Here is a 27,628-nt window from a genome sequence, read left to right on the forward strand (position 1 = left end):
AGATGGAGGGCACAAGGAGAAGGGGACGACAGAGGACGAGATGGTTGGACAGTGTTCTCGAAGCTACGAACATGAGTTTGACCAAACTGCGGGAGGCAGTGGAAGACAGGAGTGCCTGGCGTGCTCTGGTCCATGGGGTCATGAAGACTCGGACACAACTATGCGACTAAACAACAACAAATATAAAGGCTAAGTTGAGCAGTCTTTAGATCCAGTTTTCAAAAGGGCTAAGATGCTGAAATTTGGCAGACCCTCCTCTGAAAGCAACTGGTTATCTCAGCTGGGGGCCACCACCACAAAAGCCCTGTCATACTGGTCAGTGAAGGAATCAAGAGGTTCCCTGAGCAAGCAACCATCCAAAGGATGACATTCTTCTGATGTCAGAAGCACCTGGATCTGAGATTGCCTGGGAAACCCTTTATTAAATACAAATTTCAATCATAAGATGGGTCCCAGAAAAACTGCACATCCCAAGGATCAAAGTGCAAAGACGTGCATCATCAGCAAACAACTAAATTTGTTTCTGCTTGTTTTCTTAGCTCTCGCCGTTTGCCTGCCATTTCCGGCACCAGACATGGGTTTCAATACCTCATGGCTTCTATGCTGTTTGCAGACACTGTTGACAGGGAATGTAATTTAGTTCTTAAAGCAAGCTAGGAAAGAGCATAAAGCACCAAGGAGACAATTGTGCAGGCTCGAGCAAATCACATTTTGCTCTTTTAATGGGATTTACTTCTGAGTAAGCTGGCTGAGTAAGCCAGGCGTGAGCCGCTCTGCCAAGTGCTTTGTGCAACTGTTAAACATGCCATTTCATCTCCAATCTCTAAACCGGGGCCGGCAACCAGCGGCCCTTCACATGCTGTGGGACTGAATCTCGTATTGGTCCATCAAGCAGAGCATTGTTGACACTTTCTGTTAGCAGCTTTTCAGGCAGAGAAAATCCCTAGCGCTACCTGGAGATTGCAGGGATTGAATTTGAGACCTCCATCTTTCAAGCTCAGAGTTGTTTCGCACTGATTGGAAGTGGCCCTCCAGGTTTTCGGAGGATGAACATTCCTTGCTTTACTAGATGCCAGAGGTGGGATTCGAGACTCTCTGCATGGCCAAGCACGTGTGGGAAACCTTTGACCCTTCAGATGTTGCTGGAATACAATCCCCATCAGTCCCTAGCAAGCACAGCCAGTGGCCATGAATGATGGGAGTTGTAGTTCGGCGACAACAGGTTCTCCACATCTGCCTAATGAGAACAGAGGAATGCCTGCAAAGACAGGGCCTCTAGAGATGCTGCTGGACTACAGCTCCAAACATCCCCGGTCGCTGGCCATCCTGGCTGGGGCTGATGGGAGTTGGAGTCCAAATAAACATCTAGGAGGGACATAGGCTCTTCATCCCTGGGGGTTGGTACTGGATTTCCTCTGGAGTTTGAAGAATTAAATATAGAAAGGACTTGTGCATTGGACACTCAACTAGCCAAGTCCCAGACCTTGCAAAAGTGAGGACAGAACAGGTATTTCTGTCCTGGTCATCAGAATTTCATGCACTTGCAATAAACATACAGGCCATCTGCAGCAGGCAGGCAGGGCCTCGTGTGAATTTCTGTTTAAAATGATTACAGACCCCCCCCCCAAACGTATAAAACGTTTTCAATTTAAGACCCACGTTTGTCTTAACGGAAATAAAATTTGTTTTGAGAGGCTTGCATTCTTTCCTCCTGGGAAATGCTTGCGAAAATAGTTCAAAAATGGGGAGAGGGGGCAGGAGAAAGAACGGCTGAGTTATGAGTAAGCAGTGATTGCACTCGGCTCTGATTTATTTTGAAGCTCCATTCTGGCACTGGATGATGCAAAAAAAAAAGGAGAACATATGACAGATGCTGAATTTGCCAGAAGACAACTAATTCCACAGCATTTTTAAAAGACATTGGGGGGGGAGAGATATCCCTATTGGAACATTAAAAATAATCAAGGGGCAACTGCGTCCATTTTTTTTTTTTTTGCAAGTGGAAGGTTGGGTATTGCATACAGCAATACCATGAGAATCTTCACTTTTTATCTTTTTAAAGAAAATCGTATCGGTAGCCGTTGCAGTGAAGTCTTGAGCCCTCCCAAATAAGGGTGTGTATATATTATGTAAAGTAAATAAATACACACACAGGGTCATGGCCAAGCGGAGAAATCTAGCACAGGCTTCAGAATCAAACCTCAGTTTTAAACACCATCCCAACCTCATGTTTCTAGCCCTCGTGGATATTTAGAAAAACCTTGACTGTCTCCACGCTCTTCCTCTCAATAGTCAGTTCCACAAGAAACAGCTGGGCAAGACCTACAGCTGCAAGGATATGGGATTCTTGTGCCTTTCTTAGTAGCTTGCTCCTTCCCACAAAAATGTAAAAGCATATATATACGGTAAATCTTTCCATGATTGTATAATTATACAGGTTACAAGAAAATTAGGCCTGTGTGATACAGAATATTGTTTATTCGTTCTGCGCCAGGAGCACACAGATGTCATGATCCAAGTTACCGGATATATAACCCATTGCTTGTTCAGCCAAACATGGGTTAACCAGAAGCAGTGACTTACCTTGGGTGAAAATTAACCACTATCTAACCACCGAGGGTTAACAACCCACTAACTGCTGCTACCAGTGACCCCACAAATTCTGGTCCAGCCTATACTTGTGGGGATGGAGCTATTGAGCTCTCTCCTATGCACCTCAAAAGAACCTGCTGGCCTGGACCACTCAGGGGGGACCTTTTGGCCCTCAGGCTGAACTACAACTCCCATCATCCCAGGCCGCTGCCCACGCTTGCCGGGGCTGATGGAAGTTGCAGTTCTGCCACATATGGAGAGGCATAAGGTTCCCCACACCTGGCCTGGGCAGCCTGCAATGAGGTCCGATTAAACAGGGAGGTATCACATGCTCTTTGGCCGCATCACCAAAGGGTGGCCAGGATAGATGTTCCGGACCACAACTCCCATCATCCCCTACTTCCATACATTATGAACCAAGGTCTATCCAGGAAGCAGGGCCAATGGCCAGTTGCAGTTCAGCAGCATGGGGCCAAAAGTGTTTCCACACACCTGGCCTAATATCTCCCCACCACCACCACCACCCTTGCCTCCACCTCTCTCCTCCCCATTGCATACAACACTCGTCGTGGTGCGGCTTCGCTGCCACAAACACAACGCAGTATAAAAATGTGATTGTGTTCCCCAAACTGAACTGATTGGCAATCGAGGAGGGCATTGCCCCGCTGGCTTTTCACTGTATTTCTATAGCAAATCTGCACCTTGAAAAGGGATGGAGGAGCAGGGTGTTGGAGGTAGAGAAGGTGGCCTCACCCACTTTGGGCAATGGCCCACCCCCCCAACAAATAAACTCAGAGTGAACATAACCCTGGAAAGCAAAAAAAGGAGCTCCTGCCCTCTGATCTAATAATAATGCCCATTGACCAATAGCAGATGTTTAGGACTAGAAACAGCACTTTGAGGCAGCCAAAACTTGCTGGATGACCACCCCTCTCCATGCACAAAACGCGGAAGCTCCTCAACCGGTTTGCAAGGTAAAATCGAAAAAAGGCTGCATTTTGCTACACCCATGTTTTTCTTCTGCCTCTCCATCCCATCTTGCCGGACGCACAATCCTTTCAGGACCGGGGTAGGAGGATGGGCTCACTTTTCACCAGAAACCAGTCCCAGTTGGCTTTCCCATTGTTCCTTGGTATGACGTAACAAAATATTTAAGTCAGGGTTCGGGGCTGAAATTCTTCCAGCTCCGGCAAAGAGCATTCTGTAACGGATGTGTGTAGTGTTTGCCCTACATAAGGAAATCTAGTGTTCGGCTTTCGCTCACCATCCTTGGCACCTAGATTCTAAAAACCTAACAAACAAACAAAAGAGGGTTCTCCAAGCAGAGTCTGAGACCACCCAGCCCAAGATGGTTCCCCCCCTGCAAGAACCACTCTCAGAGGGGAAGGAAGGAAACCACAGCTTCTTCTTGAGCCAGAATTAAGTTGTTCAGCAGCTTCTAGAAGAGAAGTTAAGTCTCAGAAGAACAATTACAGTCGGTAAGGTTTTGGAAGCTGGCATTGTGGATTGCAGGCCTTCGGAGCACCTTGATCTGTTTTGCCGGAATCAGAAGCCAAGCGGAGCTCCGGCGCGATGAAGGAACGCCGGCTTGGGCGCAGGGCAGAAACCGTTCCGAGCACAGAATCGTTCTTGGGGAGGCAGGGTTGGAAGTAGTGGAAGTGCAGAGGACAGCCCCCCTGCTTCGAAGCCTTGCAGAAAGGGCGTCATCCCTTGCGAGCTCCCCCCCCCCCGCACTGCGTGGGCTTAGTGGCCTATCTGCCGGTCGTCGTACGTGCTGTAGCGCTTGACGTGGATGCGCCGGACGCGGTCACGGAGCTCAAAGCTGCCGTCGTCGTCTTCGCTCTGGGAGGCCTGGGGACGGCTTCGGCTGGTCGCCTCCAGCAGGGAGTTGTCGGGCACCCGGGGAGTCTCGTACAGCAGGACGTTCAGGGTCTCCTCGTAGATGCGGGCCTCGGGGAACTCAACCTGGAGGGAGAAAGGAGACGATGAGGAAGCACATTTGCGCCGGGAGGAGCAAACGCACCAAAGATTACCCTTCTTCAACGACATTTGTGGAACGCTTTCCCCAGGGAGGCTTGCCAGGCACCCCTGTTACGTATCTTCAAGTGTCAAGCAAGAACCTTCCCTTTTATCCAGGCCTTTGGCTTTTTAGCTACGGCCTTTTAGAGTGAGTAGGATGCTTTCATGCATTATTGAACCACAATACCTCAAGGAATGCCTCTTTCCATATGAACCTACTCACACCCTGAGATCATCTTCTGAGGCCTTTCTTTGTGTGCCTCCTCCACAAGAGGTCCGGAGGGTGGCAACCCGAAAACAGGGCCTTTTCTGCAGTGGCTCCACTTTGCAGTAGCGCCTTCATTGTACACCTTTAGGCGCCAGACCAAAACGTTCCTTTTTAACCAGGCCTTCGGTTGATCTGATTTACATCCTATGCACTTTTAAATGTGGTGGGTTTTTTGTTGGGGGGGGGGACTACTGGGTTGTTGTTTTTATTTTTATTATGTATTTTGTGGTTTTATATCTTGATTTTATTCTGTGAACTGCACTGAGACCCCCGGGTATAGGGCGGTATATAAACTCAATGAATAATATTAATATTAATATTATTATTATTATTATTATTATTATTATTATTAATAATAATAATAATAATATACCGCCCTTCGGCTGTAGATCTCAGGACAGCCACAGACTACAAATACAAGATAAAAACACAGGTCGCAAACAAGAACAAAATAATAATCACCACCACCTATTTTAATGTATGGATTTTTAAAATATAAGCTGGTTTGATTTGCCATAGCAAAGAAAAAAGGTGACAAGCAAATTTAATAAATGCTAATAACAGAGGCCAGAGGGAGTAAGTCCTCTCTGCTACTTCCCCCCACCCTGCTGCTGACTCTTATTCAAGTAAATACAAGCCAATAAGGACTTAGTTAGGGACGCGGGTGGCGCTGTGGGTTAAACCACAGAGCCTAGGGTTTGTTGATCAGGTCGGCGGTTCGAATCCCCACGACAGGATGAGCTCCCGTTGCTCAGTCCCAGCTCCTGCCAACCTAGCAGTTCGAAAGCATGTCAAAGTGCAAGTAGATAAATAGGTACCGCTACAGTGGGAAGGTAAATGGTATTTCCGTGTGCTGCTCTGGTTCGCCAGAAGCGGCTTTGTCATGCTGGCCACATGACCTGGAAGCTGTACGCTGGCTCCCTCGGCCAATAACGCGAGATGAGCGCCACAAGCCCAGAGGTTGATCACGACTGGACCTAATGGTCAGGGGTCCCTTTACCTTTTAACAACTCTCAGAATCCTGCTACAGAAGAATAGCTATTGAAATTAATGGATTTGGCCGAGATGGCAAAGTTGGCATGCTTAATTAAGAGAAAAATCACTGTTGGCATTTATTAATGATTGAAAACCCGTTACGGGCTTTCTGCATAATAAGGAAAATGAACTTTTGCGGTATCAGGTTTGAAGAGTGAAAAAAGGGTTGGCTATGGAAAGTGGAAGAGTTGAATGTTGTTATAAATTAAGAATTTTGCACAGATTTTTAAAGCTCATAGACAGAGAATCAGAAGTTTTCTCCTTTTACTCTTCTCTTCTTTATCTATCTTCTTTTAATTTTCATGTTTAAAAATGCTTGATATTTGTTTCTTATTTCTGTATACTGCTTTTTCTTTATGTTTATTTCTGTATACTGTTCTTTCAAGCTTTAATAAAAATTCAAGGAAAAGAAGAAAAAAAGCAAGCACACACGTCAAATTGGAGTCCTCGGCTTTCCCTGTCCCCAAGGACTGGTTAGTTCCAGAGGGGCGTGTGAAATTTAGCACCCTGCTCTACATTTTTGTCTCACATGCCCTACTCCCCTGCTACAGATTGTTGCAAGTCAAACGCAGTGGGGACAGTCAAAGAATGAATGCCCAGAATTCCCTTGAGAATTCCCTTGACTGCCTTTGATCTATTGTTATTTTAACTTTTTGAAAGTTTTATATATTACTGATTTACATGTTTGTTGTTTTATATATTTTATGTTTGCTTTTTACAATCAAGACGTGTACAAATCTTCTGAAATAAATTAACCTGGCAGGCCGCTGTGAGCACAGGAGGTTGGGCTAGATGGGCCACTGGCCCAATCAGCAGCCTTGTCTTATGTTCTTATTGGATTAAGTTACATATGGTCCAAGCTACGTGCTTTGATATTGGCTCTTTCCCTGGTCTATGGAGGCACCATAAAACCCTCCTCTGATCTTCGCCCAGAAGAAAGAAGCCACACAGGGATGTCCATGTCGATAGCGCCCCTCCCCCCAAAAAAACCCCTATGAGGACAAAATACCTTGGTTTGCTTCTTCTCCGTAGCGTAAACTATGGATGTGCAACAGACTTCGGCCAGCTTCCTCCCCTGACCGTAGAACGACCAGCAGCAGATCTCATCCCCAATCACGTCTTTGATGAAGAGGACTCTCCCGTTGAAGCTGAGGGAGAGCTTATCAAACAATTCTATGTTCTTCAACAAATTGTCGTCGGAGGTGCTGAAACAATAGGGTTGTTTTTTTTAAAAAAGAGGAATGACGTACGTGGACGTACCCTTGGATCATGGGCTTGTGACAGGGCCTTTTTGGTGGTGGCTCCCCTGTTTGTGGAATGCCCTCCCTGGAGAGGTATGTCTCCCTCCCTTGTTATTGACTTTCAGGAGGAAGTTTAAAACATTCCCGTTTCCCCTAGGTGTTTGTTGGCTGAAAGACACGGTTCTTGGCCAACCCTGAAAGCACTGGTTGAATGTTTTAACTGTTTTCGGAATGCTTTTAACAGAGAAGTTGCCATGATGTGTTTTTCACCCTGGGCTCATTTGCAAGGAAGGGAAGGATATAAATTGAGTAAATAACCGTTTTCCACATCTGGATTCTGCCCCCCCCCCAAAAAAGAGCTCAGGGGTCCCTCTCTCCATTTTAATCCTCACAATAACCCTTTTAGGTAGGTTGGGCTGAGAAGATGGGTGACTGGCCCAAGGTTTCCTGGCAAGATTCACAGATCAGTAGGTATTTTAACCCCGTAACATGATGCTAGTCTTCACATGCTCAACATCCCAAGCACAAGAACCCCATCCTTGCATTCTTTATCTGAAGGAGACCAAGTGAGCAGTGGAAGATCCGCTTGCCCCAGGTACTCAACAAGAACAGGCTGAGCATTTCCAGCTAAATTAAAAATTAAAAAGCAAGAAAAGAACTGGTAACAGGGCAATGTCCGGCTAAGACTGTAGGCAGCTGCTGCCAGTCAGAGTGGACAATGCTAGGATTGATGGGCAAATAAAATAAATAGGAAGCTGTTTGTAGCAGATCAGACTATTAACTGCCTGTCCTCTACGGTGTTTCAAATTTAAATTGGGAGAGCTGTGCTGTTTCGTACAGCAATTAAATCAAACCTTTCCAAATATCAAAAAACAGAGAGAGCTTTGCACCAGCTGAAACCAACATGGAATAAATATAAAATAAGCCCGGGTTCATCGTCCTTCACATCTACTACCAGAAACAATAAATTCAACACTGTGGCGAGGCTGGCAGATATTTCTCAAACTATTGTGAGAACAGGATGCTGGACTAGATGGGCCACAGGCCTGATCCAGCAGACTCATGTTCTTAGGGAGACAGCAGAGACTTTACCTTGTGTAGGAATACTTGTTGTTGCTCCTGTTATACAGCAGCTTCACCACAGGCTGGAAGGAAGAGGGGGAAGTGTCAGAAATACAGAGCTGGAAGGGACCACAAGGGCCATCCAGTCCAACCCCCAGCAATGCAGGAATCATCCTCCCAATGTGGGGCTCAAACCCACGACCCTGAGATTTAAGTCATGGGCTCTACCGACCGAGGAAGAAGGCGGCTAGGTCACGCTGCCCAGTCAGGCCCTTTCCTGGGCAAAAGGGTCTCTGGTGAGCCCCCTTCGTATGGCACTTTCTTGAGCCTATTTGTTAGTAGCAGCAGCAGCAGCAGCAAACACAACCCAAGGGCAGCCAGGAGGCTCCATTTCTCGAGAAACAGTAAAAGGGGACCTTTTTTTTTGTCTGAGGGCCACATTCCCTCCTGGCTAACCTCCTGAGGGCCACATGCCAGTAGTGGGCAGGGCAAGGGGCAAAAGTAGGCAGGGCCACACATGCAGTCGGTTATTTTCAACACAACACTGATGTGCCCCTCCCTGTAGTCTCCCACAAGGAGCATTTTGGGACTTCAAGGACATGTTCCAGCCAGGAAAAAACACTTGGGGGTGTGAAGTAGGGGCGGTGAGGGATGTCTGGCTTGGCGGGAGCTCAGAGGGGTCCGGAGAACGTCGTCTGGCTCTGGGGTTCCCCACCCCTGGGTCCAGGGCACTGTGGAACGTTAAAACGGTGGGGATCCTTTTGACCCTCGAGGTGCTGCTGAACTACAACTCCCATCATCCTTGGCCACTGGCCACACTTGCTGAGGCTGATGGGAGCTGTGGTTCAGCAGCATCTTGTCAGTCAAGGGCTCTGCACATGCCTCCTCTCTCCCCCTTCTGGGTCTTCGCGGGGGCACCCCAACCCACGAATTCCCCGTCTCTGGAGATTCAAGAACAAGACCTGGAAGGAAAAGGACCCACTTTCATTGCGGATTCGATGAGCCTCTCCTCTTCTTTGGGCGACGTGATGACCGGGATGTTGCAGACGGGCTTGTACGAATCTTTCTTGTCCTGTGGAAGAGAATTGCAGGCACACAGGCAGATGAGGGCAGTTTCGGTGTCCCCTTCTTTGGGGGGATCACAGAATCGTAGAGTTGGAAGGGACCCCCAAGGGACATCTAACCCAACCCCCTGCAAGGCAGGAATCTCAACTTAAAAGCACTCAGGACAGATGAGCCCGCAGAACGCAGGAAGTCAATATCTAGCCTGAAAACCACGCTAAGCACACTTGCGAGGGGATAAGAGTTTCAAAAGTTAGAACTCTCTAAGATCCAGTTGAAGGTTAAAAATGCACTTCATCGCCCTCCCTACACGGGTGCAGACTGTGTAAAACAGGTGCGGGGGAACCTATGCCCTGCTGAACTACAACTCCCACCACCCCTGATCATTGGTCATGTTTTCAGGGGCTGATGGGAACTGTAGTTCGGCAACAACTGGAGGGCCTAAGGTTCCCTGCAGCTGGTGTAAAAGAGGAATGGGGGACTGGGACTGCACCCACAGGTCTCTCACAATGTTGGTGGCCCTCAAAATCAGTGCAGGAGCCGGTCCACAGGGAGACATAGGAAGTACCTGCAGGAGATATTTAGGACCTTAGGAAGCTGGCTTATACTGAGTCAGACTATTGATCCACCTAGTTTAGTACTGCCTGCACCAGTGATGGCGAACCTATGACACGCGTGTCAGACGTGACACGCAGAGCCCTCACTGCTGGCATGCGCCCCATCGGCCCATTCGCGCTGTTGTTGTTTTTTTCCCCCCATTTGTTCTCCCGCTACTCCTCACGCTACAGCTTGTCTCCGCTGTGTTAAAACCCGGATCCTTTTGTTGTTGTTGCTGGTAGCCAGAGATTGGTTTCTTAAGCTTTTCTGTGCTGTTTTTTTCTGGCGCTTTGGCAGACGATGATTGGGTGTAACAGCGTTCGTTTTTTAACCCGTTCTGTGCTGCCTTTTTTGGGCGCTTTGACAGACTATGTTGGTGCTGCGTGTTTGTTCCAGCGAAGGTATTATTGTCATTTATTTCTGTTCTCTTCCCCCCCCCAAAAAGCACAGCAGCTTTGGGGCATCCACCCCAAAGCAAAGCAACTTTTGCACCCCCCAAAACTTTGGTCAGCAGCTCCCCCCAAAAAGCTCAACAACTCTGGGCACTGTGTGATAAATAAATAAGGGTTTTTTGGTTTGGTTTGGTTAAATAATTAGTTTTTGGTTTATTAACGACAGTTATATATTAAAATTATACATTTTTGTTATTTAAACTATAAATATCGTGAAATTATGGCTTTTTTTCTCGAAGTGACACATCACCCGAGTTATGATTTGTTTTTTAGCGAATTTTGACACACCAAGTTCAAAAAGTTGCCCATAACTGGCTTACACTGACTGGCAGTGGCCCTCTAAGACAGGGGTCCCCAAACTTTTTCAGCCGGGGGCCGGTCCACCGCCCCTCAGACCCTGTGCTGGGCCGGACTATATTTTTTTTGGCGCAAGGACCCCTGCTGCGCCCCACCCCACCCCATGTTTCTCTCTGGGTGGGCAGACTCCATTTTCCAGAGTTGTTGAGAGGCGGCTCAGCCCCCCACGGGTGCACCTCTCCCTCAGGTGTGGGTTCAAGGAGGGAGATGCTGCCTTCATGGAGGGAAGACTGGGGGTGTGGGGTCAGGGAGGGAGATGCTGCCACATTCATTCAAGGCAGTCCAAAGTGACACCATTAATTCTTTATAATACAGTATTGCTCTAAAAACAGATGGCAAAAAACTATAACTGTACAGTACTGGTCTTTGGCGTCTGGAGAGGGGAAGGGGGAGCTTTGTATCTGAAAGTTTAAAACTGAATTTGATCATCATAAATAACATTGGAAGAGACAAATGGCTTTAGCCACGTTTCATGGGGAGCCCTACCTGATTCCCGTTGAACTTACTGCAAAGTAAGTGAGCTCTTAGCCTGGCACTGAGAGAGGGGGGGAGACCCAGCTGCCTTAAGAGATGAATGAGGTAAACACCAGGATGAAAACACACACACACAGCGGGAGATTGATATTTTGGGGTCCTAGGGCAGATTAGGCCGGTCTCCTTTGTCAGTTGCTGCCCAGGGCTGCGGAGCCAGGAGGAGAAAAGCCAGCGGAGCTGCCTTTTGGACTGGGCTCTGGGCTCTGGGGATGAGGAGCCGAGGCAGCTGAAGCAGCCAAGCGTAGGCAGGTGGGGCGAGCCAGGAGCTCCGTTCAGAGCCCCTTAAAGGCGAAGCACCACTTTTTCCCACCGCCTTCCTGGGCACCCCCTGGGCTCCTCTGCCTGCTCTTGCAAGCCTGAAAAGGCTCCTGTCCCGCTGCTGCCTCTCGCAAGCGCAGGCACAGGAGCCACATTTGGGGGAGGCAGCAAACGGGCGGGGAGGAACGAGCAGCCCGGCTCCTGCCCAGCTTCGCTGCTTTAAAGCGAGCTGTGGAGGAGGAGGGAAGGTTTGTCCTCCGGGCTGAGAGGCTGCGCCGTGTCTCTCTTCTTCTTTGAGGACTCCGCGCCGCGCCTCCTTCTCCTTTCCCCAGCCCTGGGTTCCGCTCAGTCAAGCTTCGCCACCGGCGCACGCACCGCAGGACCAGCAAGAGCTGTGTGCACGCTGGTGGCTGAAGCTCAACTGAGCGGAACCCAGCGCAGGGGAAAGGAGAAGGAGGTGCGGCGCGGAGTCATCGGAGAAGGAGAGAGACACGGTGCCACTAGCCTATGGCTAAGAAGGGCCTGCGTGGAGGAGCAGCGTGAGGAGGGGCGGCCACAGGCGGCGCCCAGGAGGAGCCCGTGCCATGCTTCCCTTCCTTGGCGCTGCTGCTGCGCTCAGGACAGGCGCAGGCTCCTGGCGGTGAGGAAGAGGCGACGCTGGGAAAAATGTGCATAATGTGCATAATGGCCATGCCGATCCCCAGACGTTTCGCGGGCCGGATTGGGAGGTCAATTGGGCCGCATCCAGCCCGCAGGCCGTAGTTTGGGAACCGCTGCTCTAGGATTTCAGGCAGGGTTCTCCCCCAAGAGATGCTGGGGATTGACCCTGGGACCCAAGTGCTCTACGGTCCTTTCCCATGGCAGAGGCTGGGCTCTGTCTGGGATGCTGCAGTTGGGGGGATTCCTGCACTGACTAGATGGCTAGTAAGAGCTGTTCAACAGTTGAATGGTCTCCCTTGGCAGGTGGTGGACTCTCCTTCCTTGGAGGTTTTTAAGAAGAGGTTGAATGGCCATCTGAATGCATTTCGGGGGGGGTGGACTAGATGACCTTCCGACCCTACAGTTCTATGATTCTCTGACCTCCAATAGTCCCCCTAATGCTACGCGCATGCAGCTCTCACCTGCAGGGCAGCCTGGCAGAGGTCTACCAAGCCCTGGATGAGGTAGTATTTGGCTTCAGCCATTAGCTCTTTGACCTCCTGCCGGTTCTTCGGGAGGGCAACCGTGTTGTCTCGGAGGTAACTTAAAATGGTCCCAAAATGCTTCCCGCATCGATCGATGAGGATCCAGCCTGTGAGAGCAGGAGAAGACAAGAGAGCTGCAATCGGAGCTGGCATCTTATAGGAGTGGAAGCTGCAAGAAAAAGCTTGCACCCGCCCCACCCCTGGTTTAAATGCTTCTTCATTATTATATTTATTTATACTCCACCTTCTCCCCTAACAGTACTCAAGGCTGCTTACAGATAAAAACAAGAACAGCTAAAAACACAGAAAAATCTACCACTGGAAAACAAGTAAGCATTGACAGAATTCAGTCTACAGTGGTACCTTGGTTTACAAACTTAATCTGCTCTGGAAGTCCATTTTTAAACTGAAACTGTTCGTAAACCGAGGTGTGCTTTCCCTAATGAGGCCTCCCGCCGCCGGTGCCCTTCTGCCATTCGGATTCCATTCTTAGACCGAGGTAAAGTTCGCAAACCGGGACACTACTTCCGGTTTTGCGGAGTTCGTAAACCGAACAGTTCTTAAACAGGGCTGTTCTAAAACGGAGGTACCACTGTATATATGTATATAAAATATGTTTAAAAGCATACCAATAATTACAATAAAAACAGCACAGCACCAGCCCTTTCATTAAAAGCAGTTTCCAAAATCTTGCTGGAGCAATAAAGTCTTTACCTGCCGGCAGGAGGACAACAAGGAGGGAGCCAGTCTGGCTTCTCTAGGGAGGGACTTCCAGAGTATGGGAGCAGCCACCAAGAAGCCCCTCTCCTGCATCCCCAAGAAGCATGCCTGTGAGGGTGGCAGGACCGAGACAAGGGCCTTCGCTGAAGATCTCAAACCCTGGGCAGGTTGAATTTGTTATACAGTGGTACCCCTACTTACGAATTTAATGCGTTCCAAACGCACATTTGTAAGTAGAATTTTTTTTTAAGTCAAATCCCATAGGAATGCATTGGGAGAAAAAAATTGTAAGTAGAAAAAATCCTATCTAAACCACATCCAAGATGGCGGACGGAGCTCCATTCGTAAGTAGAAACATTCGTAAGTACAGTGGAACCTCGGTTTATGAACACCTCGGTTTATGAATTTTCGGTTTATGAACGCCGCGGACCCATCTGGAACGGATTAATTCACTTTCCATTACTTTCAATGGGAAAGTTCGCTTCAGTTTATGAACGCTTCAGTTTAAGCCGTCTGGAACAGATTAATCCACTTTCCATTACTTTCAATGGGAAAGTTCGCTTCAGTTTATGAACACTTCAGTTTATGAACAGACTTCCGGAACCAATTGTGTTCATAAACCGAGGTACCACTGTAGAGTTATTCGTAAGTAGAGGTACCACTGTATTCTGTTTTATTTGATGCTTTAATGTGTTGTAAACCATTTTAAGGTTTTTTTAATTTAAAATATAAAGCGGCACAGGAATGAAATGAACAATAACACCAGTAATACTAAATTTCATTGCAAAAAAATTATAATAAGCTGCTTAAGAAGACATTTTGTTGTGGCAACCACAAGCTACGTTTAGCTTTTGTACCTGAGCTTCTAGCACTGGCTGCCAGCACTGGCCCCTGGCTCACCTTCTTTGTCCGAAAGCACCTCCATCCTGCCGCTGAACATGGCCTTCAGCATGGTGTCGTGCCGCGTCAGCACCTGCACCGTGGTGTAGTAGAGGGAGCCGCCGACGTTGAGCCGCACGTACTTGTTGCCCAGGGTTCCGCCTTTGAAGCCGCAGCCCTTGGGCTTGGCTCCCGGCGAGGGGCAGGTGGCCGCCAGGCAGGTGTCTCCGGACATCTCCTTCTGCAAGTAGATGACAACTCTGCAGAGGGTGGGCTTGACCGACTCCGCCGTGGTTGTGGGGGGAGGTTGGAGAGCCACGAGGTCACTGGCTGGGCAAGGAGAGGATTCCCAGAAGCAGTTTGCCCCTGAAGCCAAGAAACTGAACTGAGAAAGGGAGAGGGAGAGAGAATGAGAGACATATGTGGATGGTCCAGAACAGAACTTTATTCCCCTTTGCACAGGGAATACATGCAGGACTCTGATATTTCTGATATGAGCTCACGCAGGTGCCGAGGTTTGGTCAGAAGGTCTGGCCAGCTTGGTGACCTATCTTTCTGACTCAATGGACGAGACTGTTATCTGTCCACAATCCTGGGAGTCAATATTAAAAGGTGGGTAGTGGCAGAACCCACCTGTCAGTCGCCTGACATCGTTATGGTGTCAGATGATTGATGGATGGGTTGCTAAGGCACTACAGAAAATGCTCCCGCCTGGTTGCTACCAGCCATGGCCCACAAGGCTGAGGGAATCTGGGGCTCAGGTGAGGATGACCAGAGCCTGCCAGGAGAAATGTACAGGAGGTGATTGTCCCCAAGGGACCCAGATCCCAAACCGTTTGGGACTTTGCCAGTTAATGGCAGTGCCTTGAACGGGAGGCTGGAAACCAAATGGCACAGCAGCCTCATTCCATGCAGCACTTGCAAAAAGCAAGTGGCTGGCCCTCAATGACTGCAAGAGGACGAGGCTTGGAAAAGTGCAGACAACGCTCGTTGAGTTCTCCAAAGGCAAACCTTCCTAGCAGGGCATCATTCTCAAGCCATATCCAAGAGCCAACTAGAAGCCAAGTTTCTCACAGAACCAAGTTGCTAGTCCTTGTGATTACAAGGAGGGCAATGAGCCTACTAGCTCCAAGTTCCCAGGCTGGCTGTTGAAAGCCCTACCGCCGAAGAAAAGGACAATGTGGTCTCGCCAGCAGAGAATGTAAGAAGAGGGCAGAGGAATCGGCGCCCCGGCAATCTCCATGTATTTGTTGCCCAGTTGCCCAGGGACTGCAGAGCTGATGGGAAGCACATTCTGGCTTTTGCCATCAGCCAGGGGTCTAATTGCCACTGGGAGGCTGAAACCCCAGAGGAAGAGCAGTTCAAGCCCATCCAGCGGCCAAGCAGCAGCAGCAGGAGGAGGGAGCTAGCTTCCCCTCTTCCCACCAGAAGGACCACTGATAAGAACTTTCTGCCTAAGGAACTAGCAGTTGCGTTTGCTTTCCGCCCCCCTCCTCCAGCCCAATCTATTTCCCTTTGGTGCTGAGTCTCTGGGATTGGAAGCCTGAGGGGCAGCAGCCCTTTTCAGGAGAGCAAAAACATTTTGTACAAATAAAACAGAACAATACTTTGAATAAAAACCTTACAGGGGTGCCTTAAGGACAAACTGAGATGTGTGGTACCTAAGCAGCTGCGAAAAGTTCTATAAAAGCTGGCGCTAACCAAAGAGGGAGGGGAATAGGGGGAAATGTACCTGCCTTTTCTAAGCTGCCATGGTGCAGAGCGCCAGCCAGCCGCCGGATCAGTAAACTGCCCTCTGGATGAGACCAAAGTCTGCAACTCAATACTCACATCTCCAACAGCGGCAGGAACCTGGGGGCCCCTTCCCAGCGTGATGGGCCTGACTCAAGACTGTCCCACACAATAGAAGCATTTCCTCTGCTTCCCCTGGTCGCCGAGTGCATTTTTGCATTTATGACACACACACACACACAAACTGGAAATGACCGAAGGCTTAACAAGCTTCTATTTCCAGCTGCCCCGTTTCCATATCCAAACGTGGCATGCGGATGGCATTTGGGAAAGGGCGTGAGAAGCCTGCTGTACCGAGAACGGCCACGGAAATATTCGATTGCAAGAGAATGTAGAGATTAAGTGACCTTTGGGAGAATGCAGTGGTTATAATAAACAGTCTGTGTGCTGTGTCCTCCAGCAAACTGAGTCATGAGTGGGTCCATGGGCCGATAATGCAATTACGCGGCCCAACACCGGACATTCCTCTTATGAGCACAGGAAGTTGCTTTGTACAGAGGTAGGCCACTGGTCCATCTAGCACAGTATTGTCTACACTGACTGGCAGTGGCTCTCCAGAGTTACAAACCCTATTGGGGATTGAACCAGGGGCCTTCTGCATGCAAAGCAGGTGTCCTGTCACTGAGCTGTGGTCGTTTCCCTAAAAAGAGTCTAGTTCTCATGCCTCTGGATAAAGGACTGAAATAAGTAAGCATTGCATTGAGACGCTTGGCATGTCCAAGAGCTGACGTAGTTGGTACAGAACATATTGATGGGTAGATTTTAAATCAGGCACCCCCAAACTGCGGCCCTCCAGATGTTTTGGCCTACAACTCCCATGATCCCTAGCTAACAGGACCAGTGGTCAGGGAAGATGGGAATTGTAGTCCAAAACATCTGGAGGGCCGAAGTTTGGGGATGCCTGTTTTAAATATTAGGCTTCAGCCTTCTGACCCAACATCACCCTCCCCTGAGGGGAAAGAATCTCAGCCAAGGCAGCAAGGAAAGCAAAAATTCTATACCAATAGTAGCTTCATTCACCAAGTGCCAATACTCATGTAGGAAAAACAGAACAAAACCGGGCTTCATCTCACACACCCATGTTGAAAAGGCAAATCAGAACCTTTCAAACTTACTTTCTACACCCTGGATTTTCCCATTCTGCATTGTTCCCTATTTACTTAACTATCATTGACCCACTCATTCATGTGATTTAATGAATGGCTGAAGGGGAGGGGCAGATGTAAGGCTAACACTGTAAAAAAGGTCAGTCGGTTGAGGGGGGGGTTGGGGAGAACCAAGGGGGTTATGGTTACATGCTGTAGGAAAAGACCATGCGAAAACTTTAAAAGAATATTAATTAAATCAGGGGTGGGGGCGTTTTTTTAAGTCAAGGGCCACATCCGCATGTGGGCAATCCTCAGAGGTCCACATGGCAGCGTGGGCAGGCCCAGGGCCGGCTCTAGGTAGAGTCCCGGTGGCGCAGTGTGTTAGGGCGCCGGGCTGGTAGGCGGGGCGCTGCGCGGCAAAGCCACACGGAAACCATGCTGCGCCCTGCGAGGGCGCCGAAGCGATCTCCGCCCCTCAGCGCCAGGGCGCCCGACCTGCTCGAGACTGCCCTGGTGCAAAAGTGGGAGGAGCAAGTAATGTAAATTTGTACTGTGTGCACACTTGTTGTTTAGTTGTGTCTGACTCTTCGTGACCCCATAGACCAGAGGACGTCAGGCACTCCTGTCTTCCACTGCCTCCCGCAATTTGTTCAGACTCATGTTAGTAGCTTTGAGAACACTGTCCAACCATCTCGTCCTCTGTTGTCCCCTTCTCCTTGTGCCCTCCGTCTTTCCCAACATCAGGATCTTTTCCAGGGAGTCTTCTCTTCTCATGAGGTGGCCAAAGTATTGGAGCCTCAGCTTTTGTTTTCTTGGGCTGATTTCCTTAAGAATGGATAGGTTTGATCTTCTTGCAGTCCATGGGACTCTCAAGCGTCTCTTCCAGTACCATAATTCAAAAGCATCAATTCTTCGGCCAATCAGCCTTCTTTATGGTCCAGCTCTCACTTCCATACACACACCCTCTCTTTACCCTCCAATCAGGGAAGCAAGAGGCATTCTCAGAGTTCAAGGACACACACCCCAGCCCAGCAAAAACACTTATGAGTTGGGGTTGTTATAGAAAATTATAAGGGAGTTGCAGGACACCATTACTAATGAACAGAGAGGGGTGACCGAACCTGACAGCTGCAGTTACCCAGAATCCCTCGCAACACCACCTTCTTCGCCTCTGCTCCACTCCAGAGACCCTCACCCCTCCCGCTCGGACTCAACCCTGCCTTAAGGAAGGCTTAAGGATCAGCATATGCACACATTTCCACATGACTAGCAACTTGGGAGCCATAATTCCCTGTCAATGGTATCTCATTCACAATGGAAGACTCCTCTGAACAAAAGACAGTGATCAACTTATGAAAATGTTAATTTCTCTTTGTGTTTAGGAATTCACACCTGGGAGGGGTGATAGGAGGACTAGGAGAGGTGTCAAAAGTGCTCAGATTTCTACCTTGAACCCTCCTTTTTTGTGAGGTATTGATTACATAGCTGTGTTGTAGGAATGATGTATTGGGGGGCGTTTCTTGGTGATGGGAAAACTGATAAAAGTGGAGGTTCTCTTTTGTTCTGGGTTCCTTCCTTGTTCTCCTGCGTGAGGGGAAGGACCCTGTTGCAACAGCAAATGAAGGCTTTGCTTCTCAAACTTCTCTGGTTGGCCTCTGTTATATATTCTCCAACCGATGGAGAACCCAATAAGGCTTGGTGGAGGATGCAGCCCAAAAAAGTTTCAAGGGCCAGAAAGAGAGGCCTGGAGGGTCATATTGGTAGATCCCAGGGCTGAGGTTTACAAGTTTTAAAAAAAGGGTCAGGGAGTGGAGTGGGAATGAATTGCAATAAGGCACCCAAATGCAAAATATTTTCATTGTGATGGTTTCAAAAGGGAAGGTGAAACTGTCTCCCCAGGGCTCCATATTTTTTTGGCCCTATTAAAGGTCGGTAACAGCCAGCAGAAATCCAACAGGTGTGGCTTCCCCCACCTCTCTCGGCCACACTGTGGGATTTCTATCGACCCCAGCTCTGCAGCCACCCGGCTTTCTTGCTGGTTTAAACAGCCAACAGGAAAGAAACCGGTGTAGCCTTTCCTTATCAGCTCACCACCTGTGGAACTTTCTGCTCCCACTTACCCCTGTCTAAAGGAGCAACAACGCAGGAGAAAGCGGGAGCAGCAGCCATTCTTTATTTCCGCCTTCCCAAATATTTACCTCCCTTTTCCTCCATGGCTGTACTTCTGACCCCCCCCCCTTCCAACAGCCAATCAGCTCTCTCGGCCAAATTTACTCCCCCTCCCACCCACCCACGAGCCAACTTTCCGCCCTCCCGCCCCACTTCGTTGCCCGCTAAACGCGAACACAACGCCACTTTCTCAAGCGGGCCCGCCCGCCTCCCCATTGGCCCCTCCAACCCCCGGCTGTTTACCTTACCCAACTGGCGAGTCAACCGGCGCTGTTGCTCCACTAAGGCCTCCGCCTCGCACCGGGAGGCGGCGGCGGCAGGACGGGGGCTGAGCAGAACCGGCTGCGAGTGATACGAGCGAGCCGGCGCGCCCCTCAAGCTTCCCAGACCCGGCCGAAAGGCGGAGCTCAGAAACGAGCAACTCCAGCGACAAGCCGCCCTTCCCAGTCAGGCGCCTCGGCCTACAAATCCCAGCGTGCAGCGCGCGCCGGCAGCCGCCCGCGCACGGGACTACATTTCCCAGCATGCACTGCTCACTTTGTGTTTTTTCCCACGCTCTCCCTCGCCAGGCAAACGCTTTGAGTGCAGAGCTGTCGATCGCCTTTAAAAAAATTTTTTTACATATATGTATATAAAAAAGGACCGAAGTAGATCATGAAACAACCCACACGGCGTTCTCATAAATGTGCAATTATCTGAGGTTTAAACAAAATTAAAAAATTCCTTCCAGTAGCAGCTTAGAGATCAACTAAGTTCGTCATTTGTATGAGATATTGTGTGCATGCACGTCTCTAAGGTGCTACTGGAAGGAATTTTTATTATTTTGTTTCGACTACGGCAGACCAACACGGCTACCTACCTGTTATTCGAGGGACAAGCATGGCCTGGAAACAGTTTAAAATCAGGAGTGGGGAGCCTTGTTTATCTCGGGAGTAGCCAGGATTTATGTTTTTTTTCCGGGGGGTGTAGAATCGTGAGTATTTTAAGTTAAGTTAAATATTTTAAGTATTTTATTGATTTACTTGATCGGGAAGGCAATTGCACCCCCTCCCCTCCCCCCCCTTGGCTACGCCTATGGCTCCCTGTTTCTCTGTAGACGTCTCTGGCACCATCCCTCACGCTCCCCCTCCTTGCTTTTGGATGCTTCCTAGAGAAACTACACTTCCCGTGATGCCTTCTCTCTCTCCTCTACCCCCCCCGCTAAGTGGTGCGTTCATTGTGGGCGGGGCAGGAGGAGGAGGAGGAGCCTGTGGCGGCTGCTGCTGCCGCTGTCGCCGTGGCAGCGGAAGGCCGCGCTGGAGGAGGGAGGGAGGGGCAGCCGGGAGCCACCTGGCGCGTCCGCAGGGGCTGCAGGTGAGCCGGGCGACGGGGACCCCAATAGGGATGGCATTGGGAGGCGGGGCGAGGAGGATGGCAGGCAGGTAGCCCATGCCTCTGAGTGCCAGTTGCTGCGGGGGACAGCAGGCAGCCCGTCCGCCAGGGCTGCTTACCTGCCTTTGTGCTCCTCCTCGTGAGCTTCCCATCTGCCTTGCTTGGCCAGCGGGCGATGGAGCCTCGGGTGGAGCTTGGGGTGGAATATAAGCCAGCAAAGGCTCGCCTTTAGCAGCTGCAGTAGCTAGAGAGGAGCCTCCCTGTTCAGAGGCAGTCTATCTCACGGGGCCAGCGGTTTGGGGTGGCTTTTTGTGTGTGGGGGCTTCCGATTGCCGAAGGGTTGGCCGCTGTGATGGAACAGGATGCCGGGCTAGGTGGTCCGGGGAAGCCGGCTTTGTAGGAAGGGTTAGGTTGGGTCTCAGCCACAGGTGGGAATAATGGAGCATCCATGTTCAGGGGAAGTGGACCATTGGGTAGAGCCGTGAATCGGCTGTTTGGCAGGGGTGCCTCAGCTCCAGTGTGATTTATCATCAGTAGACACACAACAGAGCTGAGCTGTAAAAGGAAGGTTTCATCAGCTGGCAATTTGTGTGTGTGTGTGTGTGTGTGTGTGTGTGTGTGTGTGTGTGTGTGTGTTTAAAGAGTTGTCCTGAGTTTATTCAACCTGTACTTATGATTTGTTTTGTATTGTAACCTTGAGATGTGGTCCAAGAATACGTTAATAAAGTAAAGGCACTCCCTCCCATCCTTCTAAACAATTAAAAGTTTTGACACTCCCTGCCACAAGGCGGGCTTCTATTTGTTTATGTTATTTATTTCCCATAAATATGCATAATTATAAAGCCAAAGAGGGGCCCATCGGTGTGTCCCTTTGGAGGGAGTTCCACAGGTGGCACCAAAAGAAAAATTCCTTCCTCCCCTGCTAGGCAGCAACATCTAGAGAGCTAAAGGTTCCCCATATTTGATTTATCTGAAGGGCAGAAGGACGGTAGGCCTTCGTTACAATCGTTAAATTGAGTTTAAAACCACATCCTGAATGGTGAAGTGGGTCTCGGCCCTGGAAAAATGTGGCAAAAATATTATCACAGTGGCTGAAAAGCAAATCTCTCTGGGAAGCATAGCTCTGTGAGAGGAACAGGCATCATCAAACAACTCCTTAACAAACTACAGTTCCCACGATCCTTTGGAGGAAGGCACAACTTTTAAAGTGGGGTGATACTGTTTTAACTGTATAGTATAGATGAGGCCTTACTCATGGCTTTATATGCCAATAGCATGGCCTTATCCTTCACCTGATAGCCTATTGGCAGTTCTTTCAGCAGAGTTGTTATGTGCTGTCAATAAGGCACTCCCTTCAACAGTCTTGCTGATCCATTCTGCATTGGCTGCGGCTTCTGAACCAACCTAAAGGGAAGCTCCACACAGAGTACATAAGGATACATTGAAATAAGGAAATGGGTGACAAGCCTATTGGGAACCCAAGGATTAAAGCCTATTAGGAGCCCAGCATCAAAGCCTATTAGGAACCCAAACATCCCAATATAGAGGGATACAATCTTTCTCTTTTTCCCTTCTCTCCTTTTTTTTAAAAAAAAAGTTTCTTGTGTTTGGTTATTTTGCACAGAAGCCTAAAAGGGATCCATCATGGCCAAAGATATCCTAGGTGAAGCAGGCTTTCACTTTGACGAACTGAACAAACTGAGGGTTTTGGACCCGGAGGTGTCCCAGCAAACGACTGAGCTGAAAGAGGAATGCAAAGTATTTGTAGACAGTAAGTTCCCTCTCTGTCGAGCACAGCCCTGCATCTCTCACTCTTTTGGGCAACATTAATGTTTGGTCAAAGGGCTGGTTCACACACATTGCTTGACTGTTCACTGCTTGGAATGTCTCCCGTTTACTGGTGAATTCTGGTTCAGAAATCAAGAACAGCGATTAGCAATGACAACATCTTCCTAACTTGCCTATGTTTGTTTAATAACTATGGTGGGAGAGAGAGAACCTTGGTCTTGATTGTTTCTGTTCCTCCTTTCCAGAAATTGCAGAATTTAAGAAAATAGTGGGCAGCCTCATCGAACTTGTAGATCAGCTAGCAAAAGCAACCGAAAATGAGAAGATTAAGGTAACCTGATGGAGCAAAGTGACGAGCCTGTGTTTTTTCTCTCAACTCCAGATGTCAAAATAAGTAGGCTAGCCCTTTGTTGCATGCCCCTTTTCTCCAGTAATTTTTTTGTCCCCCAACAGACATGCAGCATCGTGCAACTTCTGTTAAAACTGGACAGTAGTTGGGTTCCTTGTTGGGAATTATCCAAGGCCCCTTTGAAGCACAGATTCATAACTGAAGAGGAGGCTTTCCCTCCTGAGAGAGTGAGAAGAGGATACCTCTCTTAAGATGATGCCTTCTGCAAGACATGCGTTGTTTAAAAACCAGTTACCCTTTATTATTATTATTCAGAGCATTTATTTTCCCCTACGCACATTTGACAGATGAAGTGAGGAATATACGATTGTGCGAATACAATTTTGGGTGATGGCCCTGCTATTTTCAAATCACAGAATCATAGAATTGTAGAGTTGGCAGGGACCATGTGGGTCCTCTAGCCCAATCCATTGCAATGCAGGAATCTATTGCCCCAACATGGGGCTCGAACCCACAACCCTGAGATTAAGAGTCTCTTGCTGTGCTGGCTGAGAGACTTTCAAGTCCGTGGCTGGCAAGCATCTTCTAAAAGAGTGCTTGGTTGTGATCGCAGGAAGGCGTCATCAAAGTGGGGTGTGTGTAAAGACGCTTTAAGAAAGTTTTCTCCATCTGCAATATATGTGCAGATTAAAAGCAATCACTTCTTTAATCCATTGAAGCTCCATTCATTGTAGGTAAGATTTATTTCATTGCGTCGCATCACTAAGAATCAGTCCCCCACCCCACCCCCAAATTGGAGGGCTGCTAATGTGCTCCAGGATCACCCAGAATAAATTTCCTCTTTCCGCAGGCAATTGGCGCTCGCAACTTGCTGAAATCCATAGCGAAGCAAAGAGAAGCCCAGCAGCAGCAGCTTCAGGCGCTGATAGCCGAGAAGACAACACAGCTGGAAAGGTGTGAATACAGGGTACAGGGAAACCCAGCCACTCTGGGCGGCTTCCAACAAAATATTAAAATACAATAGTGCGTCAACATTAAAAGCTTCCCTAAACAGGGCTGCCTTCAGATGTCTTCTAAAAGTCTGGTAGTTGTTTTTCTCTTTGACATCTGGTGGGAGGGCTCTGTGCCACTACAGGGCGGGTGCCACTACCGAGAAGGCCCTCTGCCTGGTTCCTTGTAACTTGGCTTCTCGGATTGAGGGAACCACCAGAAGGCCCTCGGTGCTGGACCTCAGCCAGTCATAGAATCATAGAGTTGGAGGGACCCTGAGGATCACTGAGTCCAACCCCCCTGCAATGCAGGAATATGCAGCTGTCCCATAAAGGGATTGAACCTTGGCATCATCAGTACCACACTCTAGCCAACTGAATTTTCATGTCTCTTTTAATGTTCTTACTTTGTGGCCGGCAAAAATGAGAGGATCTTGCGAGGCACCTTTGAGGCTAAGATGCACCTTGTAGGAGTCCTGCCACTACCTGAACAATGAATAAGCACAAATCGATACAAATAGTATTTATATTATAGAGAGAGGAAAAAGATCAAGAGCTTGACAGTTGCAGAAACGCATGCAGAATCCTTCAAAACAAGGAATACGGTCAACCACCTGCTGCAGATCACTGGTTAAAAAAAATAAGTCCCTTTTTCAAGTTCATGCAACTGACTGACAGCTTCTAATTCCTGAGGGGTTGTGGGGTTTTTTGGTCAATCAGCAGAGAGTTCCAAAGGTGCTGCTACACTAAAAGATCGATTTCTTGCACTGGTGTAATGAGTGTTTTGTGGCATCTGTAACAGTGCCGGTCCTGCAGATCGAAATGGTCAAGTGGGCATATAGGGGATGAAGTAATCTAGTCCCACATTCATACAGTTGCCTGGTGGTTTCTAATTCCGGCTGAAATCTGAGAAAAACCAAACTTGGGAAGGGAGCTTTGAACCTGTGATCTGAAGCAGGCGGCCAATAGTATTCCTTATCTGGGGAGGCTTTTGCATGTGCTTGTAAAACTCCGATGCCAGCCTTTTGTGTTCATATAAGAAGAGATACTGTTTGTATGTATTTGAGTCTTGCTTATTGCACACTTTCGAGGCAGAAAGCCCTTCATGGCAAAAGCTTTCATGAAGCAGAAAACCCGGGTGCCTAATCTGCAGCCTTCCAGGCATTGCTGAACTACAACTCCCATCATTCCCGGCATGCATGGCCAATGGCCAGGGATGGGAGGGAGGTTGTAGTTCAGGAACATCCCTCCTCACCTGTCCTTGTTCATCAGGAGCTTGGCAAAAAGGGCAAGATTTTACATTGTGCCAAGAAAGAGGTTGGTGAAGATTTCAGGTGGCCCTCATTGGGGAGAGTGGTCCACAGATGTGGAGCCCCAGCTGAAAAGGGATTTTTTCTGTAGCACCATTCTTGAAACCTTCCCCATGGAAGGGACATAGATCTGGTCATTGAGCACACTGATTCGGACTGACGGAAAGCTGCCAGGGCTGTTCTTGTTGCGTACAGCAAAATCTGGGAGGTCAAAAGTTAGCGAGTCCTGACTACAGCCCCCTTTTTCAGACATCCTAAGTGGGCAATTCCTGTCATCTCTTGACCCTTCGGCCCTTTTGGCCGGCCATGCCTGATGGGACTCGGAAGATGGCCGAACTAACACATTTGCTCTGCTTTTTCTCCAGGTACCGCATCGAATATCAAACGCTGTGTAAAATAGAAGCGGACCAGAACGAATTCATTGATCAATTCATTTTCCAGAAGTAGAGAGAGAGAATGAGAGAATTTGTGACCAGCACCAAACACACTGGGAAATCTTGAACCATTCCTATAGTCTAATGGGGGTTTTTTAGGGGGAGGAAATGGGAGGGGGCAATTTTGACCTTTTTATTTTTTAAATTGACCAAGATCACCTCTCAAAAATGAAACAAAAAAAGGTTAGATCTTAAATACACTTTGGACTTATTCAGGTCTGGCAATAAGATATTTCTAAAAGGTATTTAGGGACAGCTACAGCTATTGTATTTTTAAAGATTTTTTTAAAATGGCCAGTCATTTATATCGTCATCAGACTGTTCTGACTTTTACACAACTTCCCATTGTTCTTTTTATATATATATAAAAAAGCCCTGTAAAATACTTTCAAGGAAATCAGGAAATAAATTATTGTTTTTAAAGACGTCTCATTTCCTTTTAAAGTTGCCCTTAGTACATTTGGGTGTGGGCTGGAAACATGATTGGGAGAGCATGTAAAATTAGCCTGGCATGGAAAAAGTAGGCGTCGCTCGTGGCCCTTGTGATGCAACACTTGAATCTTGTGCAATCTGCCGCACAACTCTCCAGTTCTGGACACTGCACTTTGAGGAGATTGACTAGGTGGGAGGTGTGCAGAGGAGGGCAACCAAGATGATCAAGGGTCTGGAAACCGAGCATTACGAGGCACAGTTGAGGGAGTTGGGTGTTTTTTCGCCTGAAGGCTTGAGAAGTGATATTTGAATATGGCCACCATATCTCCTGCTCCGGAAGGCAGAACCCCAACCAATGGGTTCAAATGACAAGAAGGAAGACCCCAATAAACATCAGAAGAACTTTGAGGGCAACAGCTGTTTGACAGTGGTGGTAGAATCCCCTTCGTTGGGGACCACCTGCCAGGGATTCTGCAGCCGTGGTTCCTGAAATGCAGGGGGATTGCCCCTTATAAAGGTAAAGGTACCCCTGAACATTAGGTCCAGTCGCGGACGACTCTGGGGTTGCGGCGCTCATCTCGCTTTACTGGCCGAGGGAGCCGGCGTACAGCTTCCGGGTCATGTGGCCAGCATGACTAAGCCACTTCTGGCGAACCAGAGCAGTGCATGGAAACACCATTTACCTTCCCGTCAGAGCGGCACCTATTTATCTACTTTCACTCCGACATGCTTTTGAACTGCTAGGTTGGCAGGAGCAGGGACCGAGCAACGGGAGCTCACCCCGTCGCAGGGATTCGAACCGCCGACCTTCTGATTGGCAAGCCCTAGGCCAGGCATCCCCAAACTGCGGCCCTCCAGATGTTTTGGCCTACAACTCCCATGATCCCTAGCTAACAGGACCAGTGGTCGGGGAAGATGGGAATTGTAGTCCAAAACATCTGGAGGGCTAAAGTTTGGGGATGCCTGTCCTAGGCTCTGTGACCATCTGCCAGGGATTCTACAGCTGTGGTTCCTGCAAAGCAGGGGGATTTCCCCTTCTGGCACCTTCCAAAACTACAGTTCTCTGATTCTATCCTTCCATAATGTACTCACGTTTCCCCCCTTGTGGAACATCATTTTGCCAGTGCAAAAAGTAAAGTACCAAGTGACTTTGATACAACCCCTTGTCTACAGTATTTGGTCTGCAGAGCAACAGCTCATTCTGACAAAGCCGCTCTTAACCCCCCACCCTGGGGGGGTAGGAAAAGCACACTGCCCTTTTCCTCTGGAATATCCTGGGGTAAGAATGAACCAAGAGGGGGTGTAAAAGATTAGCATCGATGCTCTTTCGACACATCCCCAGAGGTGAAATGACCTCTTTTTTACCAGATCGGCAGGTTGTTTCAAGGGCAGGACGTTTTGGAACAGGTTTGTCCGGCCCCGTTTGGAAACGGCCAAATTCCACTTCCTCCTCGATAAATAACAAGGGGCTTCAGTTATGTCAGCGATGGAGAACCTGGGGGCCAAACAGAATCAGAATAACAGAACTGGGACCATGAGGGTCATCTAGTTAGTGCAAACCCCTGCAAAGCAGGAATCATTTTGCCCAACGTGGGGCTCGAACCCATAACCCAGAAATTGAGTCACATGTTCTCCATCTGGCCCTGG

At 48.7% G+C, this 27,628-nt stretch overlaps 2 protein-coding genes across 4 annotated transcripts; one reads left to right on the forward strand and one right to left on the reverse strand.

The window, feature by feature from the left end:
- Positions 1 to 2,458: 2,458 nt before the first annotated feature.
- Positions 2,459 to 19,812, reverse strand: TNFAIP1 (TNF alpha induced protein 1). Of its 3 annotated transcripts, none has more exons than XM_035139628.3 (7): positions 19,557 to 19,812; positions 14,282 to 14,645; positions 12,599 to 12,768; positions 9,200 to 9,289; positions 8,248 to 8,300; positions 6,924 to 7,119; positions 2,459 to 4,557 (listed from the first exon to the last, which is right to left on the reverse strand). In XM_035139628.3, the coding sequence occupies exons 2-7, from the start codon at positions 14,493 to 14,495 to the stop codon at positions 4,336 to 4,338; spliced, it is 945 nt and encodes a 314-aa protein (XP_034995519.1). In that variant the 5' UTR covers positions 14,496 to 14,645; positions 19,557 to 19,812; the 3' UTR covers positions 2,459 to 4,335. The 3 variants fall into 3 exon arrangements, with proteins under 3 accessions (XP_034995519.1, XP_088514120.1, XP_088514119.1); XM_088657994.1 differs by having other exon boundaries at positions 14,282 to 14,640; positions 19,557 to 19,768; XM_088657993.1 differs by having other exon boundaries at positions 19,552 to 19,749.
- Positions 19,813 to 20,523: 711 nt separating this feature from the next.
- IFT20 (intraflagellar transport 20) lies at positions 20,524 to 25,972 on the forward strand. Its single transcript, XM_035139633.3, has 5 exons — positions 20,524 to 20,661; positions 22,304 to 22,450; positions 22,713 to 22,798; positions 23,667 to 23,770; positions 25,481 to 25,972. Exons 2-5 carry the CDS (start codon positions 22,324 to 22,326, stop codon positions 25,560 to 25,562), a joined length of 399 nt encoding a protein of 132 aa, XP_034995524.1. The 5' UTR covers positions 20,524 to 20,661; positions 22,304 to 22,323; the 3' UTR covers positions 25,563 to 25,972.
- Positions 25,973 to 27,628: the final 1,656 nt, after the last annotated feature.

Source organism: Zootoca vivipara, chromosome 14 (assembly GCF_965207765.1).
Source record: "Zootoca vivipara chromosome 14, rZooViv2.hap1.1, whole genome shotgun sequence".
NCBI classification, from domain to species: domain Eukaryota; kingdom Metazoa; phylum Chordata; class Lepidosauria; order Squamata; family Lacertidae; genus Zootoca; species Zootoca vivipara.

What these genes read in the sequence shown, in the direction of transcription:
- TNFAIP1 (XM_035139628.3), bottom strand. Translation starts at nt 14,495, where the DNA reads ATGTCCGGAGACACCTGCCTGGCGGCCACCTGCCCCTCGCCGGGAGCC. An exon ending in TCTGCCAGGCTGCCCTGCAG is followed by an intron (nt 9,290 to 12,598) that starts GTGAGAGCTGCA and finishes TCTCTTCCACAG; the next exon opens with GACAAGAAAGATTCGTACAA. An exon ending in AACAAGTATTCCTACACAAG is followed by an intron (nt 7,120 to 8,247) that starts GTAAAGTCTCTG and finishes CTATTGTTTCAG; the next exon opens with CACCTCCGACGACAATTTGT.
- IFT20 (XM_035139633.3), top strand. Translation starts at nt 22,324, where the DNA reads ATGGCCAAAGATATCCTAGGTGAAGCAGGCTTTCACTTTGACGAACTG. An exon ending in ATGCAAAGTATTTGTAGACA is followed by an intron (nt 22,451 to 22,712) that starts GTAAGTTCCCTC and finishes CCTCCTTTCCAG; the next exon opens with AAATTGCAGAATTTAAGAAA. An exon ending in CCGAAAATGAGAAGATTAAG is followed by an intron (nt 22,799 to 23,666) that starts GTAACCTGATGG and finishes CTCTTTCCGCAG; the next exon opens with GCAATTGGCGCTCGCAACTT.